Consider the following 19,377-nt stretch of genomic DNA (forward strand, 5'->3'; position numbering starts at 1 on the left):
GCCGAAATAAAAGAAAACATAAAAATGTAAAAACACCACATAACACCGAAATGATCTCGGAGTTCACCCTTAGTGGGCTACATCTCCGGGTCTGCTCAACTGCAAGACCCCTCTGATAATTAAATAATAGAGAAGAATTATAAGGTTCACATCATTTACAATCCTGCCATCAAGGTGAACATAACCAATAATACATACGACCCCATTGGTCAAATAAATACATGAATGATCCCTCAATAGGAAAGGATCCAACTGAACATAATAAGAAGCAATTACAAAAGATCAACTGGAGGATCAATGAAACTAAATCTTCGCAACCCAAGGTCTAACATGATATCAGGTTCTCAAGAGGGCATAAACATCAGGGGGACTCAACAATGCTCCTATCAAGACAACAAAACAACACACTAGCGAACATAAGGGACAAGTGTCATCAGATAACCTGGTATGGTTACCGTGGCAGGTCTTCATAGATTCCGGCCCCATCCACTGGTTTACCCTGACAACCTATTCCGAACCTCCAGCCCATCCAAGCCTCATGTGGACCCAACACAACCTTTCGTGAAGACAAAGTTGATGGTTTGCCATTTCAGGCCTTCTCACTGCATGCTGAGTCTGTGCTAGCACTCATCCCATGCGTGAGGCACAATTATCTTACTTAGTGATTCATTAACTAACTCTCTAATATGCTATTAGATTATCACTTATTTAGACACACTTTCGATGGGTTACCCATCAACCACTTTGGGTGCGGCCCCCAATCGAAAGCCACTTTCCCAAATGACACTAGACTATACTCAAACAAACTCCTAAACCAAGGAAAACACAAGGTCAAGTAAATGGAGTTCAAAAATAAAACTGAATAACAACATGATAAAACAAACCCTCTACCAAGATTGACCAATTGGAGGTGTGAAATGAACAACTGGTCTATCCACAAAACAAGACCAAAACCGCTATAAGGCAAGAACAATCACAACCAACACTTAACCAATTCAACTTGCACAATAACTTACATTCAACAACATTCCATCATGACACGAGAATGACTAACCAAATCAACATCAAAATTTCACCAATCAGGTAAACACTCAAACAAATCTACTTGTACTCTAAATTTCATCCATATTAAGGAATCATAGCATTCACTCAAAATATAATTAAACACTAATATCCTCTACTTGCAGTTTTCAATAATTGACTTTTTCATTAAAAGAACACCACAATATGGAATAACACATGAAGACAATCTAAGTAAACATACGTTCAAATAAACCATCATTTAAAGACAATGATAAATTCATTTCAATTAATACCAATTTGGTTATCACAAACATTATTTAAGTTCGAATTTCAAGTTAATGAAAATAATATTTAAAATACATGTGAAAACTAAATTCGATACTTAAATCAAAATAATCCCTTTTAAATAAAAGTCATATCGACTAAACGTAAATATAATCTCCATTTTCACAAAAAAATTCACGATTGTAATCAATCAAATTTAATCATATAATTTCTATGATTAAACCCAATTTACATTTTACACACACACACAGATATATATATATATATAATTTCATTTCCAACTATATCTAATTGTTTTCCATTTTTCCATTTTGAAATTCCCCAATTAACATAATATATTATATAATTTCGAAGTTCCCAAATAATATATTATGTAATCCACTAATAAATATAAATACATATCCTCTAATGAAAGAATATATAAATATATATATATAATATTATATTCACTAAACAATATTAATAACAACATTTATTAATTAATATTCATTAAACTAAATATTAATTAAAACCACATTATATATATATATATATATATATATATATATATATATATATATATATATATATATATATATATATATATATATATATATATAACAAAAAAAACTTTATTTACATGTTTTTTTTTAATAATATTTTTATATTATTTTTTTTTGGGCATTAAATAGTTTTTTTTTTTTTTTTTAAAACAAATGCATTTCCAGGGACATGAGAATACTCAGAAATTTTTTGAGTTAATAAACTTTTATCAATTAACTATTAATTTTTTAAAATTTTTTAATCAAAGATTATAAAAATCTTTTTTCCCAGAGATTATAAAAAAAAAATCTCTTTTCCCAGCACTCTGAGAAAATAGAGTTTAATAAAATCACAGACATTTATTTTTGTTTAAATAAAAATGTTTAATAAACTACAACCATCCATAAAAATTATTTTCTGAAAAAAAGAATTTTTACTAGGAACCAAAAAGAATGTCTTTGACAGAACAAAGATTTGAGGTAAACATAAAGTTTCCTAAATCTTTCTTTCACAAAGCCTTAAGGGAAATTTATTAAACAAAAATTCTCTAATTTTCTCCATACATAGGAAGAACACAAAAATACACAGGAAGAATCAAATTTTCTAATCTAAAATCAATCCTCTTCGCATTTTGACAAACTAATTCAGGAAGATTATAACCAACCAAAATTTATTCAATTTCTCAAATTTAAACAAATTTTAAAACTCCCCAAACAAAGATCTTTCATAAAAATCAACACACACACAGAGGTATTTTCCAAAGCTAAATTTAAAATTTTCAAACAAAAAGAAGAGTGAAAAAAACACCCAACCTGTGATAGCAATCTTGGATGAATACTTTACAAACTATCTGAATCAAACCTCCAAGCTCCAGTTCTGGTTTCCAATCTAGCCTCCAAAAATTTCTCCAAAAATATGCATTTTTTTCTTTCCCGTGAACTCACAGGCATAGTATAGAAAAATATTCAACCTAAACTTTTAGGTTGAAAAATGTTTTCTAATAAATCATAATATTTAATAATTAAAGAAATTATTTTTCTAATTTCCAAAAAGTAAATGGGAAAGTTATTTGTAAAAATCATTTTTTTTATTTCTCTTTTCTCATGACATTTAATTAATTTTTCTAAAAGTAATTAAGGCAATAGTTTTAACTCTATTTTATTTTTATTTTTATTTATTTTTATTTTTTAAAAGGGCAAAGAAATTAAATTAATTCTATTTCAAATAAATTAAAATCTTTCCTTTCCAAAAGCATAAACAGAATAAATTTATCATTTAAAATTAACCATTTAATCGAACTTGCTACCAACTTGAATTGAGCAATTCCAATTAACGATTAATCGCATAAAGGGAACCTATTTAATTTAGTCCCTTAATTACTAATGCGTAAACACACATTAAATCAATTTAAACATTAAGGATTAATTACCCAATTTAACCACACACAAAACACGCAACCCAAGAAAGACAAACAGACAGACGACCTGTATACCCCATCAAAGGGGATATCGACGGACGACTGACAACGCTCACTTGAGCACGACTAAGGTCAAACGAAGGTCTCACGACCACCTAATCCAATTTCTAAGGGCCAATGAGGAACACTCAAACCTGCGAATCCAGGTGGAGACGAACCTCGCACCCATGCGGTACTGTACCTGCAATCTCCTGCAACCATGAATCACACATGCATACATATATATATTTAATAAAAGTGTTAGCCCGAGATTAATAACACGAATCAAGAGAACTAATAAGCTTACATACAAATTGATGCGAAAACCACATTAACCGGTACGCACAATAATCAAAACATCTGACTATAACATTATAACATGATAAACTAACCAAGGTCAAACCGAAATTAGAATCTGATTAGGGCAGGGGTACTACATTCTACCCTCCTAGGTTCTGACTTACTCCTGGAAGTCGTAAGGCTAGATGAAGAACATGTCGCACGCATTAGCCCTGAAACTCATTCAACAAATATTAAATTGCACATAGGAATCTTTCCACAAATAAATGAAACATTATTGCTAAATCCTCTATGAATGCCATTATCCATTGGCAAGATACATCTAAATCCATACTTTTCTTAAAATATTCTAAGAACTATCTATAATCATAGCAGAGAACAAGAATTTTCTCCCTTTCATCATACCAAATTAAAGCATAAAAAGAGGTAACCAACAATTACCATACTCATCTACTAATATGACAAGAAAACATGCCATCGATCGATTTCCTTTACCAATCCATCTTTTCATAAAACTTTATCGCATAGAACTAGCTTCAAAATTCAAATTCTACAACCAAGTTAGCTTTCATGGAATAAGAGCAACATATAGAACACAATTGCTTACACTTGCCAGGCATATACGAACCTTTCCAATGACTATGTCCCATAACATACTGACAAGATAACACAATTTTACTCCATGATTACACATAATAACCATCCATATAACTGGAATGCACAACTGAAAAGGCCACATGTGAGCATGTCTAATGCTCGGTCAAAGATAACATGCACGATCGACATCTCTGTGCCTGATCTCAGAACAATAACATGATCATAAATATCCAACATCTCACTCAAGGGTTTGATGGTGCTAGGGTACACCATAGTGGTGCTACCTTCCATACAAGACCTTCGTGAACATCCCTTGTTGAGTATGGTGGTTAGCCTCCAAGAGATAGTCACCACACATAGGTAGGTAGTGAATCCTAGCTGCACCACAACCTCACATACCCCCATCCTCAAGGTTCCCTAAGTCTACTTCCTCGTACACACTCAACCAAGACCATCTCATACATCCTTGGAGAGGAATTCACATTTCAACACAAGACCAACATAGGAAAACAATTAGGATAAACCAGTTTAGCCACCAAAGTACAAAGGATTAAAGGCAAGAAAATAATTTGGAATTTGCAACACCAAATCAAGAAGCAAAAGATCATAAGATCGTGGCTAAACCTTCAAAGTCAAAGTAGAATAAATTGCTGGTCCAGAAATAAATAAATAAGAATATCACAACTGCACATAACATCACTATGTGACTAGCATCTAGCCACCAACGAGGAAGGAGGGAACAATCGTATAGCTGTCGCAGTAGCTCATCATGTGGTGCGGCCTAGTCACACATCCACACGGCATGGCAGTGTGCACCTCGACATCACCTCGCATCACGTCGTCACGTGGCATGGCAATACTCCGAGCGGAGAAGACACGCAATGGATGTATCCCGCATGGTAGTGTACCTCACGGAAAAAAGCACGTGCAGGTCACATCCCGCATAGCAACGTGCCTCACAGGATACTCGTCGTAAGCCAGAGGTATACATGGCTAAGGTCCACCCACATGTCTACCAACACCTACTAACTGGTAGCTCATGTGGACAAAACCTACCTTTCATGAAGACAAGGCAAAAGATCCTCCAAAATACACCATCACAATGCTCAAGAATTGCCATCAATATGCTCAAATAAAGGAGAGGAATAGGTTGGCACACATAAACCTTATAAATTAGTTCATCAAAAAGGGAAAGTATTGAGTACACCTTTAATACAGTTTCATTATATAACTATATTTTTCCTCAAAATAGAGAAGCTAAAGTCGCTTCGCGCTGACATTACTCGTACGCCGATCCATACTATTCAAGGAATGGTGACTTCTAATACTACCCCTCAACATACTGAATTACCAACAAACCAAGGTTTGGTACTCAGTAGGGTAACAAATAAGCAACATCTCATAAACAATATGGTTTTCCCATACTCATAAGTAAACATATCCTCCATGGTTGATTACTTCACCATCCCATGGGCACATAAAGCAAGCACGGGTTTCTTACATTACACAAAGAAAGCACCAGTACTAGTTTAGTCACATTTACGGGGAGTACTTTTCAGTACGCTATCATCTACTCAAAGGAGGTGTTAATTATGCTTTTCACATGAATAACTAAAGAAAGTATATTCTAGATACAAGTACTGAAATTCTAAACAATTCATAAGGAAGTAACTTTATTTCTATATATTTCACTAATTCCACTAAGCATTCATATTCACATTACTAGACATGCAAATTTTCTTTCCGAAGCTTAAGACTTCCATCTTTCAATAAGAAGTCAAAATGCGAAAATACAATTTCATATGCTTTATAAACATTCTATTTAAATCAATGCATCCTTTCTTTGAAAACCTAAGGTACGATAAGAAGGTAACAAGGAACTATCAACTAAATAATATATATTAATGCATGCACATCAAACAAGCTTTTTCATTTTGCACTCTTGAGTCAAGCTAAGTCATTATATATATCCAAAAGCAAGTTCAGTGTAGCAATGTTAAAATAGGTCCTCAATCAAATCGGTGTAATGAAACACATAAAGCAATTTTTCATGTAACACATTAATACACTTTAGCCACTATAACATGTTCCCTTTTTATACCTCTTTTACCCACAAGGTAGTTTCACATAACAACTATTCGCACATTAATGCACATTACTTAAGATATAATTTAATTATGTTACTCCTACAATACACATGGAGAATCCTCTTACAAAAACATAAATTTTTTTCTCCCAATAACCATTATGATCTTTTAAACCCATAGCCCTCTTATTACCTAGAAGCACAAAAGCATCATAAGGTTCACACAAGGGTTCAAGAAGTCACAACCTTTCTCTTGCAATAAGAAAACTCACATAAGAGATAAATACACATATAACAAATATTTTAATTTCTAGAGAGAAAGAGGAGGAAGGGTGATAATCGTTCAGTTTGCTACAAAATAAGCCTTCAACATCTACCATACAAGTCCTTCAAGTGGACAACACTAAGCTAGATCATAATCTTAATACAAACACATTTCGTACTTTCAGATTCAAAGCAAGCACATATAATCACTCAAAAAGCACCAACATCACGAAGGTGAAAGCAAGGTGTGAACACACACGTTACACACAATTAAGGTTTGCTCAAAAGAATACGCAAAAGAAGAGAACACGAGTCTTTAAGATCTTCAAGATCCTATGCCTCAATCAAACACATACAAAAGAAGGACAAGCATACAACATAAGGTCGATACACCTCACACCAACCAAGGGCACAAGCGACACTAGAGATCCCAGTGTTTGCAACATGGGCTCTGATATGATCCCATTCTTGCAATTTACATCTTATTTATGTCTTTCATGTTTCTTCTAGCCAGCCCTGATACCAGGGGTTGGTAGGTTTATTTAACTCCCTTAACCAAAGTGCATGATTGCACTTCTTTGGTCAAGTTGGACTAAATTGAATTGTTAGTGTCTTCAAAATATTGATTATATTTTAAATATAATTATTTTGAATGCTTCTAATGCTGGTTAAGGATTGTTTCAAAATGTCCTCTAGGTTACCTACTTCGCTTTGAGAAAAGGGTTATAATTTTTCATTGTCTTTCCTAGGTATGCATTTGTGACAAACTATAACCATGGTATTTGTGAGCATGATCGTCTTTCCTAGGTTTAGTTTTATCAATATTGCCACCCTTTCTCATGATGGTATTCCTTCTTGATCTGTATCAATTGGCAGCCCTATTTGAGATTCCATGCGAGCATCATGTCCTCTCTATTTGGAAGATTGTCCTGCAATTTTTTTTAGAATTTAGTGCTATGCAGTATCAACTCCTAAGATATGGTCGACACTAATGATCTGTTGCAGGCCGTCCCAAGTTTTAGGGGGATTTGAAGTTTTGATGGTGTAAGATTGATCACATCTGTGATTTGCTGAAAAATCTGCTGTCGAATTTGATTCTTGATACACATGCCTTATTGAGAAATCCACCTTTTTTTCTTGAATTTCCAATTTTGCAGCTTCTTTGCTTTGATAACATTTATTCAAATCATGGAATCACCCTCAATATCTACACTATCAATCTTCTTTAAAATGCATATGTTCAAACCTTTATGTGATGCTTCGAGCTCTACTTCTTTGTTGGCACCAATATGTTTGAAGACGCCCATACAAAGATTCCTGTTCTATTCCTGATTATGCAACCAGCAGTAGATACCTTGGGATTGCCTTGGGAGGCCCCATTAAAGTTAAGCTTCATTCTTCCTCTTGGTAGGGCCATTCATTTTGCTGTCCTGCATAGTTCATGCCTATACTTTGCTTCTGTGGAGCTGAAGTACCACGGAGAACCTTCAACAACTTCCATCTCTTAGAAATCTCATAGTTCTAGGGAGTGTAGTCCTTTCAACAAGAAGATAGAATTATTGTTTTCAAGAATTCACAAAGGTCTACTTCAATTTTGTTGCAAACATCTTTAATAGAGAGGGAACTATTCTTGAATATGCTACAATTTCTTTCCTTTCACAGCAATTTTTCCTGAATCGAAACTACAACTTATTCCAACGGTGTTTATACATGATGTTTGAATCAACTTTGGTCCTAGTGCACCTATTTCCCCATGTTGGATCTGACTCATCGTGTCTTCCTTGATCAGTAATGTCTTAATGAGATTGGAAGCATATTTAAAGTCCTTTATAAGTCTCATGAACAAAGTAAAGCTGATGATTCAATAGAATTTTGTTGATTTTCGGGATCATACAAGGTCATTTTTGGACAGGGGAAAACCCAGCAATGTTTTGTAACTATCCTTCTGTCGCCAATATGCAAGAAACTTTGGGATGCTTTCCTAGGATTCCAAGGACACTTATGCACGTGATAGTGAACATTTGGATATATTAATAATACATAATAATTATAACTGTTAAAAACTTAAAAGTATAAAATATACGTCATATAAAAACGTTTACAGTTAAGAATTTTCATTTGGAAACATAACAGAGGATCCATATGTATATTTTAATTTCAAATATTAAGTTCTTATGAAATATATGACTCTTTATATGAAAATGGATTGCACCTTTATTTATTGACTTTTTTGTAATGTTATTGTTTTGCGATCTAAATTTGAACTATAATCAAGTGACTAAAGGCAAAACCAAAGCAGATGTGTAGAGTTTCTGTCATGTATTTGAAATCTCAAAATTCCCAAACCTCCACCTTTTCCTCTGAACATTGATTCCATATCTTGTAACTATATTTGCTACACAGGGAAAACATTTATCAACACCACCTCTTTTTCATGGTTTGGCATGGCTAGAAAACAGGACAGTGAAACAGGGATTTAGCCATCCAACTCCAGAAAATGCAAGGAATCCAGAATAAAATTCTGGAATTTCTCCTGACTCTTGCATGAATGAGAACAAAAAAAGCTGGATAGTTTGTTTATTTTGTGTTATACTTTGCTGGCTGTGAATTCCATGACTTTGAAGAGCTGGTTTTAAGCTACGTTACCTGGGGACACATCCCTGGTTTTTTTTTCAGGCGTCCCTGGGGGACGTCCCCATAAATTCTGCATATTGACAGTGAATTTTGACAATGAATTCTATAAGCAATATGACTTTGACTTTCAATTTAACACAAATTTGGCATAAGAAATCTTCTAGTTTGAAAGATGCCATTTAGGACTATGCTCAAATCTGATTGGTTTGTTGCAAATTGAATCTTTGGCAGCGGGAATTTGTTTGAAATTTTTTTGACAATTTTGAGGTTTTATACTTTTTTGGAGTTTTGTGCTTGGAATTTGAAAACCAAAATGAAATATAATTGCAATGCAAGAAAGAACTAATACTGAAATAGGAACTTAGAATTGACTAATTTATTGACAGCAAATTATCAAACATCTGAAATCAGATATAGAAACATCAAAGCCAGAGTTGGCCTACCACTAGTCCAATGCTTGCCTGAATGGGCTCCGAATTGACTTTATTGAATGAATGCACTGCTACAGGAGCTTCCAATATGTAGAAACAGCTCCAATACACTTTATTCTTCTAGACAATATTTAACAAAAACAAATGAATGAATAATAGGCAATCCTGATACTTATTCTGAAACCTTGCCATGAGAGATCAACAATCTGCCCCAATATTTCCTTCTAATTTGCTGATATAGCTCCAATTTGGTGTAATCCTTCTAAATAAACCCATGGTTTCCTCTTATAGGCCGCTGGCAATGAATTCTGAGCAGTAAGACCAAGCTGAAACCCTCTCAATTATTTTATTGGCTTCCACAGGCAGATTGGAGAGGTACGGCTAGGTGTAGGAAGTACGGCCTGCACTAATTATCACTGAAACTGCTGAAAGTGACCTGCAAATTGCCCAGATCTGTTATCTCAGACCAGCCAATGCTAATAAGGAGGTAATACTGCTATCCTTGACCCTTGATGGTCGATTTCTAACTTTTATATGCTGCCGTGGGGTGCTAGGAGGGTGGGGTATTGTCCACACCTTCAGCAAATGGAGGATTTTCGCCCTCTTATGGTTCCCAAACCTGGAACCTCTGCTGCAAATCGTGCAAACAAGGAAGAAATCATAAAAAATGAAATTGAGATGTCCCCAAAATGAATCGCCTCGAATAAAAGCACTCCAAAACCTATCGAACTACAAAAGAGGCATCTCCAAAGATGCCAAGGAATTTTTTTCCCTCCAATTGAGCGCCCAGCCTTGAGGGTAGACTTCATCATGTAATTTTTGACCACCTTTTAAGTTATTCACCTCCTAGGGAAAAGTGCAATGCAACTTTAAATATAAAGTTACTTATTTCATCATAAAGTAACCTATTAAGTTACTTTTTATTAACTTTATAACATAAAATTATAAAGTTTTATTATTAATGGCTCACCAAAGCAAATTATGTCTAAGCAATTGTCCCCTTTGGCTAGCAAATCATCTCCCCACACTGAATTTCACCTGTGGAGATGGGTGACAGGTGAACCTAAGCATCTGGACGACAACTAGAGAAGTGGGGACATTACATAGTTCTTATGTGTTAAGGTTCTATAATGTATATGTGCATGCTTTATCCATGTTTTCATATGAATATTTTAATTTTTCCTAAGTTTTATATAGCTGTCCCCAAAATTGGCAAAATAAATCACAGTCCCGGAAATGCGTAGCCCCGTCCCCTGCCGTCTCTGTCCCAGAAACTTGGGGTAAAATAGGTTTTAAGATTCAAAACTCATTTATGCTTTTATGGTTTGAAACATGAAAAGTGATTTTTGAAGAGCACACAGAAAATACTGGTTGGGGTGGGGGGGCGGGGCGCTGAATCAATATTTTGAACTTTTAAACATATGAAAGTTTGAAACCACATAAACAAGAGATAGAATAGAGAGAGCAAACATCAACAAGGAGAACAACAAATTTCATGTGGAAAACCCTTTCGGGTAAAAAAACCACGGCAGATCAATAGGTTTCATTCATGAAATGGATACCAAACCAGATTACATAAGTGAGCACCAACTCTTCTTGAAGCACCAACTTCATTCAGCTGAAGCATCGACTTCAGTTATCACAGAAATTCGACAGCAGAAACTTAGAAACACCTTTTAGAACCCACTCAGTACTTCAATCACTATAGAAAATTTACTCAGCACTCCCTTCATTATACTAACCAGTCAAGGACTGCAAATAGCTTCAAAAGAGGCCATGTTCAGATGAATGAAATCAAAACAGATGACACAAAATATTGACTTAGGCAGCAAGGTATATCCTTAGATCAAAACGTAAAATCATCACAAATCTCATGCAGACAGCTACAGCTAAGGGCTATGACCAACAATCCTCAGTATTGGCTGCTCAAAACGTCAAAGATTGCTTGATTCCCCTCATCATACTCAACAAATATATTAAGAACACACTAAGAAGAAACAAAACACTGAAGTATATGTATCAAAAGTTTTTAATTCAATACGATTCTCCCAATTTTAATGCAAAAACGTTATAAGAATCTGATGCTGCTGCACTTAGAAAACCGTTACCAAAATATTATGAAAATCTGATGCTGCTGCACTCAGAAAACCATTACCAAAACATTAAAAATCCGCTCAGAAAATGGTTCTTGAGCCTTCCAAAAATAGAAGAATGCGACCAAGAGTTGCAGAGATAAGCCCTGTGCCACTAAGAAGGAATCAATGCCACTAAGAACTTTCCAAATTTTGATCTGACTTCCGTCAGACATTAAAACAAAAACATCCCACTCACATTTGATAATAGCACCTTAAGTCATTTCACCAAAAATAGAAAGAGTGAATGAATAATACGGCTAGAAGACTTCAATAATTTAGGAGAACTGTAGCCTCTTGAGTGGAAAGGAATGAAACACATCCTAGCAAACAACCCGATTCCAAATCTCCACACGCACGTCTCCTTTCTGAAGGTCATGAATTTTGGCGATTATTCATTTCTTCATCAATTTGTCCCTTTTCATCAAAAATTCCGAAGACAATATTGTCAACGGTTGAACCTGCATAACATTCCTCAAACATCACCTTTGACATCAACGACAAAATATTCAACAATTTTAAGATCAAAATAAGAAAAACAAATAATGGGTTTGATGGCTGCTTTGATAAATAAATTGGAGGAATAGTATTGGCCCCTTAAGTCGCAATTTATAATCCAGGCATATCATCAATATTTTTTTTAAAATGCAAAAATATAAATGATACATTGACTTGTTCTTGAGATATACTCATCATGTTTGTTATTGATAAATTGATAATAGATGTTGTTATGGGAGTTTTCCGTCAAAGTAAAAGAATGTTATTTTTTCATGAAATAAACCTTTAAAATTAAAAGGGAGATAGCAAAATAAAGGATATTATTCTCCTTCGGTTAAAATGAGCAATAATAAAGAGTTTACATAAACTCAGGGTACATAGAGTATTTACGGAAGGTGGTTTGGTTGGCTATGGACATTGGAGGAGGGGGCACATAGAGTATGTCCAACTTGGGGTACCAAGTACACTCAAAATTGTCTTGGCCAAGACTTTGGTGCATAAACATGGTGTGTAAGCACATAGTGTGTTTTTACGTAGGTTCTCTGAAATGTGTTGTAACTATGAGGACCAATGCCACTAAAATCTTTATAGGGTGAGAGTGGCCTTTCCAAGTGTTTTGATTCAAATAAGGACTAAATTTATTATTATTCATAGATATTTTTAACTATAAATAAATGAGATGGAGTTGATTTAATTAAATTCTCTAAAGATGTTATTTATTCCTTTATGATAATGTTCATATTGTTGGATGTCAATATAAAATTAATGACGGTAATCATAATGTGTTTAAGTCTTCAACTAGTTAATAAATGTTTTTGTGCATTTATATCTAATTATAGATATACTTTATAATATTTAAAATTAGATAATAACACTAATAAATCTGCTGCCATATAAAAGTAACTGTGATATGTTAAATCTACCCAATTTTATACTCAGAAAAAAGTATCATTACAGATGCTAAGACAAGTAGTAACAGTGGAATTGAGGCTTGCAAGAAATGGTTGGATTCTAGGAAATGAATATTATCAAGTTCGATAATAAAATAGATTGTGAGCAAAAACATAAACGAATTAACTAAATAGACAAGACATTAGAAAGTTCACTTCTATCAGTTTGGTTTTCATTTCATTTAGATACACTGAATAAGCAGTGGATGCACCCAAATTAACCACATAAGTTGTACATATTCATTTGCTAACATGAATAAGAAATGCTTAGGAACTAATAAATATTTAATTGTGATGTTTTCAGAGGACTTGTTGGATATCGAAGTGTGTTTAGTGCTGATACACGTGGTACTGGATTTATGCATCGTGCATTTCAAAGTATGTTTTAAAGCTTGCTCTTTTATGTTATATTTGCATTTCCTTTTTTTATTTTTTATCCTAGACAACCTCAGGAGTTTAATTCTCCTTGGATTTTTACTAACTCACTAAATGCTCTGCTTCATAGTGCTTGGTTGAATTGTTAATAATGAACATTATTAGCTAGAAATGGATTCCTTTGTCCAAGGAATTGAGTACTGAAGCTTGTGGACAACATAATGAGCATGCTTTTATGGTTGTGTACATTTAATACAAAAAGAAATTGATTCTCCAGTCTTTGAGTATTATTCGTTGTTCATTAAAAAATGTATTAACACTTCCTCAGCCATTCTCCTTTTTATGTGCACTGCAGTAATCATTCTGGTAAAATATTATTATCAAAAGATGGTTCTTAGTGTTTGTTGTACACTCGTTTGTAATTTTTTTGGTATTGACTTCTATTCATATGAAGACCATAATACTTTAATGTTGTATCATGATGCACAGTGTTGCATAGGGTTTTTGTTAGAGGTACTGATTTTCTTAGGCAGATTATCTTTTCTTGGGTCAATTTATGCTGTCTCTGGCAGAGGGAAATATGTATGAGCTTAAATATGTGATTTTGGTCTAGTCGTACTTATCCCAGTCTTGAGGTTTATGTCAGCTATCTTCAAGCCTTGGACTGATGAGCGCTTTCATATAATTATTTAGGTGGTGTTGTGACCTTTTCACACATCGCCCCATTGCAAATGGGGACCCCCCTCATTTTCACTCACCTGATCATTTGCTTTAGGTTTCTTTGTAGTATCTTTGTGACTGACAATTTCAAGCATTAAAGGGCAATGCAAATAAACTAAACATCATCAATTTTAGGGTTTCTCTCTTGCCGGTTCTGAAAAAAGAGGCTTGTGATAAAAGAGTCAGAGAACAAACAAAACAAAACGAGTCAGCAATGATTACTTGTTAACATGGCAGATATAAAGTAAGTCAGCAATGATTACTTGTTAATAATAAAGAGTCAAAGAACAAACAAAACAAAACGATATATTATATGCAGCAAGTTTAATACGTATAGCACATATGACAAAAAAATAAAATAAGACAAAACCACGAAAGACAAATTACAGATAAGACAAAACTAAAAAGAAAGACAAAACTATCTGTCTTATTCATGGAAGTATGCAGCGATTAAAAGTCTCAAAAAGCAGCAATCAGGATTAATATTTAGACTAAAAGACAAGGTGGCGATTGGTTTAAATTAAAAGAAAGAGATGGTGATTTATATTATGCGGTGCCATAAGACTTAAGAGACAAAATTTAATTTATCTTATTCAAAGAAAAAACAAAACCTAACTTTGTCTTAGATAAAGCTAGGATTAGCATGGGATGTGTTTTAGAGAAAATAAATAAACTTCCAAAAGGTGTGATTCATTAAGAAGATGCTGACCAGTTTGCATTACGAATATGCTGGGTAATAAAAAGCCAGAAATAATGAAGTGTGATTTGACTTTGTTAAGGAAAAGGCATGAGTTTAGGAGAAAATGATACGATTATGAAATGGAGTTTTATGGTTATTAAAAAGATACAATGAAATAATATTATATGAAGAGGTGTGAGTTAATATAAAAAATTAAATGGTTTAACATTAAAGAGAAGACACAACCTTTCTATGAAAGGACATATGAAGTATATAAAGAGAAGATATAATTCATTGATTGGTGTGAGATACATGTGTGAGTGGCTGTGTGTATGTTTTTGAAGACAGTCATTTTCTATACCAGATTATAGGAAGGCTGCAGATTAAGACATTGTACCAGATTTAGGAGAAGATATATGCAAGTGTGTGGCTATATGTATGCTCCTTGAAGACAAACTTTTCACATACATGTACCTGATTATAAGAGGGCTGTGAATGAAGATAATAAATCAGACTTATTGAAGAGAATCTATAGCAGGTTTGGGAGAAGTATTCATGCAAATATGGAGGAGTCTCTGCAGAAATTGAAGAAAAGTTAATTGCAGATCTATAGAGAAGAGGATAAGTAGACTGTAAAGAGAACATATATTGCATTACTATAGAGTAGAAATTTGAGGAAAGACATAGCCACATTTGTGATCAGATTTTGAGGGGAGATATTATTATATTTATGATCAGTCTTCTAAACAAATACTGTATTCTTGTAATCAGATTTGTGGAAGAAGTTTATTGCTTGATTTTTGATCAGATTTTTGAAGAAAGAATAGTACATAAGATTGATCAGATTTGTAAAGGAAAGATTACAATTTGTATTCAAATTTGTGAGGAAGGGAGAACAATATCATCCATTGAAGAATTTGTAGGTCGGTGCCTATCAAATAAGAGATTGGTGTCTCTGAGTTGCTTCCAGTGGGTTGGTGCTCACAAACAAACTTAGGGGTTGGTGCCTACAAACATTGTAAAAGAAGAATAATATAAAAGCATTGATTTACCGTTGTTTTCTCCCATTTGGGTTTCCACGTAAAACATTGTGTTATTGTGTTCTTATGTGCATGTGTTTTGAAAGTCTGTGAATAATCTTATTGTGATTAATAAAGTTAAATTTGTAAAACTTGTTATATTGATTCACCCACCCCCTTAGGAGTGCAAATTCTTCTCTGAGGAGGAATTTTCCACAAGGACAAAACCCTTCATCATGCCTACCCCCCCCAAGGAAGATATGAAACGTGGAGCAATAAATATTTAATATTTTAATTCTTTTTTAATGATTTTGGGGCGCGGGGTTCACACATGGGGAAAATTAATTAGTTTTTTTGGAACAAAAGTGATTAACCCTAAATGAAACTAATTGTTTTCTCCTTTGGTAGACTAATAAGGTGAAGAGGTGTGAATTCAAGAGGCAAAATTACCTATAAAGGTAAGTTGATAATTCATTTTAACCTCACAACTTGGGAATTCATAGCCAGAAGAGCAGGTGCGACTTTGGAGAGAAGGATAATTTGGAGCGAATTTGACTAAGGCATTTTTTTCCTTCATTATTTTAATTTTGGAATTCCTTCCTGGCAAGGTTAGTTATTTATTTATATTTTTTGGAATTCTAGTTATGCAGTCATTCTAGCCAAAATCACGCTACAGGCTTGTTCATTTTTCCTTGTAGTCAAGAATTTTGAATTTATATTTTATTAATCCTTGTGACGATAGATTAAACTATAGAATGGATTGATAAAATTTCCATGTTTAGAAAGGAAATAATTTAACATTATTTATCCTTGGAATTCTAGGAAATTGAATGCTGGAAGTTAGGATTGCAGTTGAGTCCAGACAGGCATTGATCAAGGATGAGATAAAAGTTTTTCCCTGAGTCCAAAATTCAATCAAAGTGGGGAAATGTTGGCGACGTCAACTTGGGGACATTTGACTTAGAAGATTTCAGGCGAGGGATGTTTGGGCATGATGGCGTAGTTCCTTTAGCAGTGGTGCGAACAATGGTTCAGAGTGGAATCGTCCATGCAGTTGGATTTCCTCCTTCCATCCAATGTCTAGAATTGATCATTGAATGTGCAAAACACTGCGATCCAGAGAGAAGAACGATCACAACTCTTGACAACAAGTTACTGGCTAACCTCACTCCGGGAGTGATCTCAGATGCATTTGGAATTACCACATACTGTTCTGTGGACTATAAGAATAAAGATAAAGCATTGAAGTTCTACCACGTAGGAGTAGATGAATGTGCAACTACTGTTAGCCGCAAGTGGATGGAGAAGTCTAAGCCTCATCATTTTAAACTGCCAAAAAACTCATCAGAATGGACTTCAGGCAGGAGTACGATGATCTGGTGGTCTTGATGAACAGACTCATGGGAAGTCAACATGCCTACGCCTATGAACCATGGATGTTCTTCTACATTGCAAAAGTTATACAGGGAATCAGAACTATAGATTGGTCTAGATTGATAAGTGACAACTTGGATAAGCATCTGAGGAACTTGGAGCAAACTCATTCTTTCTACATGTGTTCATACTTAGTCTACTTGATTGCCAGAATTCGGAAGTATGATGGACCCATATGCCAGGGACCGATTGGACAAGGTGAAGGAAAGTTCAAAGTATACGAATGCTTTCTTCAGTTACAAGTGACCAACACTAGTCATTACAAGAGAGTGAACGATGCATTTTCAATGCATATTGTTCGGAGTCTGCAAGGAGGTTTTCACAAATCCTTAAAGGCTAGAAATTTAGTGGAAAAGTATGGTGCATGGTTCATCCAATTTCCTAGGTTCACGTATATTAGAGTCCAAGGGTTTGATGGCAATCCTCTTTGGCTACCAAGGTACCCAAAAGATAAAATAGTCCTACTGGAGCTAACAAGATAGTTGAAAATATATGACAAAATTTAGAAGAAGAAGAAAAGCAAGGATTGCAATTTCCCTTCATCATGGGAGATGCATATGAAGTTTGTCCGTCACTTTCAGTAGTAGAAAAGTCAATTGAGTTGTAGTTCTACCAGCTCCCCACATACATAGCAAGGGCAAACTTTGATCCATATAACAAGATCAGGATGACAGATGGTTGGAGACGTCGACATGGAGAACACCTGGAAGATTATTGGGCAAATGCCATAGATGATTTTGATATTAGAAGAAGAATGTTTTCTAGATTATTGGTGAAGCTAGTGCGAATGTGTGAACTCTTCTAAGTGCCTGATCAATTAGGAGAGGGTGAAAATAGAGTGCACCTAGACTTTGAGAGAGAAAAGAACAAGCCCGTTTTCCCACCAAATTGGACTGATCCAGAGATATCCGATCTTGATTCTTTAACAAGACAAGTGACTAAAAGAACCAAGATTTGGATTGATAGGCAGGTTAGTAGATTCCAAGCCCTAGGTACCCAATTGACATATGATTTGATGGGCGATCCTGAAGCACGATCTACTCAGGATGGAATTATTGAGGGAACACAGGATGATGTGGATGAGCATGAACAGGGCCAACAGGAAGATAAAAGTCAAAGGAAAGGCAAGTAGATTGCCGAAAGTCCAAGTTCAAGGAAGGAAAAGAAATAAAATGCACCAAGGACCAAACTTGAAGAAGCGGAAGATAGTGACACCTCAGCCATCACCAAACAATTCTCCAAGTGTAGAAGAAGTGGACCTATTTACAGGAGAAAAGATATCTCGTCCCAGGACTAAAAGCCAAATGGAGATTGAGTCTAGTGTACTTGACAAGAAGAGTGGAAATGCTTCCATGGAACTTCCCCACCAAGAAAACATAGAATAGGAATCCTTCAGGATAAAGATTTGGACATCATAAATTTCTTTGATTAATACGGTATTACAGTGGAAGTGGAAGGCTTGAGGGACCCCAATTTTCCCCTTCCTAGCGAAGATTGTCTTGAGAATGAAACTTTGCCAGGATAACAAGAACAAATGAAAGTGCATAGTCAATCGTCAGAAGTACCAGTGTGCTAGAGGGCCAAATGAGAAAAGATCCAGGAGATGATGGTTATCCGGCAACAAAATTGGAAGAACTCCTTAGTTGGATAAATAAGCCAGAAGAAAAGAAGACAATGAAGAAGCTCTCTCAGATGATAAGAGGAAAATTAGGATCAAGAATTCTACATGTTGTTGTTCCTAGAGTAGACAAGACAAGGGATGAGATCACTCCAGAGGAGTATGATGTAACATAGATTGATTTAGGACCTACTTCAAGAGCCCAAGTCATTGAAGATTTTGATGATTCCACTCAAACATTGAAAGATCAAATTAGGAGATTGGAAGAAAAGTACAAAAGGCTGAAGACTGATTATAAAGCCTTAGGTGGATATGTGCAATGCCTAATGAAGCAAGTTAGATAGGAAGATGAGA

General features: G+C 34.7%; 1 protein-coding gene across 2 annotated transcripts in view; it reads left to right on the forward strand.

The window, feature by feature from the left end:
• Positions 1-19,377, forward strand: part of LOC131035831 (uncharacterized) — a 198,350-nt gene that overhangs the window by 122,585 nt on the left and 56,388 nt on the right. For both annotated transcript variants that reach the window (XR_009358328.1, XM_057967557.2), the window contains exon 13: positions 13,483-13,556. Coding sequence is in view for 1 of the 2 variants with exons in the window: in XM_057967557.2 (XP_057823540.2) it covers positions 13,483-13,556 (74 nt within the window). In the remaining variant the exon portion in view is untranslated. The remainder of the gene's footprint in view (positions 1-13,482; positions 13,557-19,377) is intronic.

This window comes from Cryptomeria japonica, chromosome 7, assembly GCF_030272615.1.
Source record: "Cryptomeria japonica chromosome 7, Sugi_1.0, whole genome shotgun sequence".
NCBI lineage: Eukaryota > Viridiplantae > Streptophyta > Pinopsida > Cupressales > Cupressaceae > Cryptomeria > Cryptomeria japonica.